The sequence below is a fragment of the Pteropus alecto genome, unplaced genomic scaffold, assembly GCF_000325575.1.
Source record: "Pteropus alecto unplaced genomic scaffold, ASM32557v1 scaffold17, whole genome shotgun sequence".
Taxonomy (NCBI): domain Eukaryota; kingdom Metazoa; phylum Chordata; class Mammalia; order Chiroptera; family Pteropodidae; genus Pteropus; species Pteropus alecto.
Genome location: NW_006440645.1, coordinates 8,785,746 through 8,789,431, shown reverse-complemented (window position 1 = coordinate 8,789,431; position 3,686 = coordinate 8,785,746). Strand labels below are relative to the sequence as shown.

Genomic DNA, 3,686 nt, shown 5'->3' with positions numbered 1-3,686 from the left:
AGTGTTCACCATTGGGTTAGCCATTACTGAAAATATAGAACATGTTAAATTTCTTAGTAGAAATAAAGGAGTTCTTGTAAACAATTCTTAGTTCTTAGCAAAAAAAGTTTTAAAAAAATATTCAGTTCAATCATTAGGATCTCATTGTGATGATCTATAAAAGAAAGAATTCAATTACTAAGACTGTAGTCATAATCTATGGCTAAAATTAATCGTGAGGTTTGAGATTAAATATTTTTCCTTTCAGGTGATTTTTACTTTGTCAAAGGAATAAAGAGTTCAAGATTCCAGGTTCAGGTTTTTAAAAAGCTACCAAGTGAATGGATTCCTCAGTTTCCCAAGATCAAGTATCATATCATTATCAAGAAAAGATTCTCAAACTGCAGTTTGCTCCTCTAGCTGCCACAGGTGAAGGGAGCTTAGGGACCCCTCCTATGCTGAAACTTCTGCTTCCCGCATTCCAGCCCCCACTTTTGCATTCCATCAGGCAAAGGGAGGGCCTGTGGCTGCGGATCTTTAACCTTGCCCCAGCACAGAAACTCGCTCGACCCCAAAGGGGACACGTTAACTGAGAAGATGTGGAAGGTGCCAGTTATGCTGCTGGTTTGGGGAAAAGCATCACTCTGGGTTTCGGCAGCAGCAGCAGCAGCAGCCAACACGGTCAGGCCATAACCCCAGGTATGGAAGACGGCCCGATGACTCCAGGTGACGGTGAGGAGCCCCGTGAATCCACTGACTGGACAGCTTTGGTGCCCACAAGTACAAAGCGCACAGACATTCATGGAGAGGGTCCTCCAACTTCAGAAAGCACAGTCCATGCCCAAGAAGAAAGCCGAAGCCCCACGACCTCGAATGTGGCCATTCGTTACTCCATGAGAGACACACGAAAAACAGTTGAGAAAGATGGCTTGGCGACAGGCCAGTTGGTCGGAGTCACAGATGGGATCTTACTAGCCATTGGATTTGTTGGTGGGATCATCGCTGTGGTTGTGTGAAAACGTCAGGAAGGTACTCGCCATAAAGAGCCAAAAAATTGTGTCCTTCTGCCAACGTGTCTTATAAAGTGAGTTTCTGATGGCCCCGCCCCCGAGCACGGGGGAAAAGCTGACCCATGGAAGTGCTTGCCCACTCCACTCAAAATCCATGGTGATCCCCGCCACATGTCAAAAGTCAGGGAAGGAAAGATAATTCATAAGACTTGCTCCTCTAATCATTCATCCTATGAAATTTTTTTTTTAAATACAAATTTTGCAAATGATGATTTCAAAGACAAAATGCATAGAAAATGGAACAAAACTATGTACACTGATTTGTAACTAAGATCGATAATGCAGTTTCATCGATGTTAGAAACTGGACTCGCATCTTTGTTCAGACCATTCTCTGTTATTGTTAAAATGCAAAGGAATCTGAAAATATTTATACCAATGAAGTCCTGGTGCTATGTCAGCAAATGGCTTAAGCATTTTGCAATTTCTGGTCAGCTGAAATGTACACATTCCAGTCCAGTTTGGTCTACTTTTAAAGCTCGACTTGGTGAGAATAACCAAGTAAGAAATCTAAACGTGGGTAATATGTAATGAGCAACTGCCTCCCACCACTAGATAAATAACTTCCAGAACTTTTAATTTAGATCACAAGCAGGAAGTCCATACTTTGGAGAAGCCATTGTGTTTATCACCAGGAGGCCACCGGGTAGCCCAGAGACTTGCTTTACTGTCTTTGTCAGAGATGACTTGATGACTCAAAGGTTTGCTCCTACTTGCTCTCTCCACATTCTTCAGATGACAGGGAGCCAGTGCGAAGGGGCCGGCCGTCTCTTGCTTCCACGGCATAACTCCTTTCGATTGGCCGTTTTGTTCTGGAACATGGAGATCTCAGCCCTGATGATGGCTAAGGAGGCTGCTGGAAGCCCAGTGGTGCCAGAGGCTCATGTGTTCCAGAAACCAAGACCCGCCCCCTGCGTGTGCCTCCAGCATGGGAAAGAGAAACTGCCAGCTTCTAACACCGACTTTCTGCCTCAGAAGAAAAGTGTGGGAAGCAACAATAATCTTGTAAAATATTAATTTTTAAAAAAGCTGAATTTCCCAATAGAAGACATTCTCCATCTTCATGATAGACCACATATTTCTGTGAGGCTGTAATTGAAAAGATCCCAATAAAGGAGCCTGAGCTGCAATTCTGCATTAGCGCCATCCAAGTCAATGCTTTTTTTTCTCCGAGGTGAAGTGAATGCTTTTCCCTAAACAGTTTTTATACTGAGCGGATGCTCTGTTGTGACTGTGACTGTGACTGTGACTGTGGAGTTCTGACATCCTCTAAGCTTGTACGAGTTCATAAAACGGGAAAAAGGAAACTATCAGTCGGAAAGCACAGCCCGTTCCTCACAGCTTTTGCGGTAACCGTGGGTGTCATCTAACAGCGTGACCGTCTGTGCCCAAGTCCAGCTGGCCCACCTGCCCAGGTTCCGCGTTTGGACATCGGCTGATGCAGAGAAGAGAGATTCGAAGAGCGTGCGAGCTAATTATCTTCCCGTTGCATCACTCAGGTTCCTGAGCAGTAGCTGGGAATAATGTCCATGTCATCTTTCCAATCTTTTCTTCTTTTCTCTCATTGCGAGAAAACAACCGCCCACCCCAAGGCGTACGTTGGACCCATTGTCTGCTGGGACAGGACGGTGGTTTCTTAGTCACATCTGTGTTGATGCGTAATGCAGTATAGACATGTTTTAAACTAAAACAGATAACTGCTTACAAAAAAAAAAAGAAAGAAAAGAACATTTTTCTCAAACTTGCCCTTTTGGTTTTGACCAAACTTCTCACCAAGACCAACTAAAAAAAAAAATATATATATATATATTTCAAGAAGAATTCCCAACTGAAAATAGTAGCCTACCAGAGATTTTAGAAGTCTCTCACGGGGACTGGAAAACAATAATTGGATTTTAGGGCTACAAAAGCTGCCAAGATTTGAGGAAAATAAATCATGGAGTAACAGGAACCCAAAAAAAGCGAGAGTGACCTGTTTTAATTCCCAACTTGAAACACTTGCCAATTTCCAAGAAATACAATCTAAGCAGGAAGCAGCAACTAACAGGTTGAGAAGCTCAGTGAACCTGGCAGTCTCATAGCGCGGAGTGGAAAAGCTCAGATCCCACCAGTGAGGAGGGCCTGCATCTGTCCCAAGCTCTCGGTGGGACTCTGTTTGTAAGGGAAATCAAAACTAGACCAAGCCTCGTGAAGAATGAAACCCGACGTCAAATCTGTCTGATCGCTAATTGGATTAAGGTGATAGTGCCCTCATCTATCTGCCTGCAATTAGTTTTTAAAAATTATTATTATTATTATTAATTGTTATTATTGTTTTAAAATATCCCCTCTGCTGGAAGAAAATATCACTCAGGCATTATGTATTTTTTACTACGGAATGTCCAGGAATTGATTAAAAAATATTAAGCATAAAAATATAGGAAACAGAGGATATGGGTTAGTATAGAATCAGATTTTCTTGCTTTATCTGCTGAGTGGGGCGACAGGCAATCACAACCCACAGGCAACGAGCAGGCCTGACATCCAGATTTTACTTTTTGATACCAATGAAAAGGACCACGACACCTTAGAGACATGCTCGATCCTAGGACGGAGTCAAAGAATACACAAGAGGAGCCTGGAGCATCCGTAGTGTCGG

General features: G+C 43.1%; 1 protein-coding gene across 1 annotated transcript; it reads left to right on the top strand.

The window, feature by feature from the left end:
* The first annotated feature begins 576 nt into the window (after positions 1 to 576).
* On the top strand, positions 577 to 1,021 carry LOC102885444 (podoplanin-like). The gene is given in 3 exon segments (XM_015593896.2): positions 577 to 667; positions 670 to 990; positions 993 to 1,021. Coding segments are annotated over 3 exon segments (441 nt in total).
* Positions 1,022 to 3,686: the final 2,665 nt, after the last annotated feature.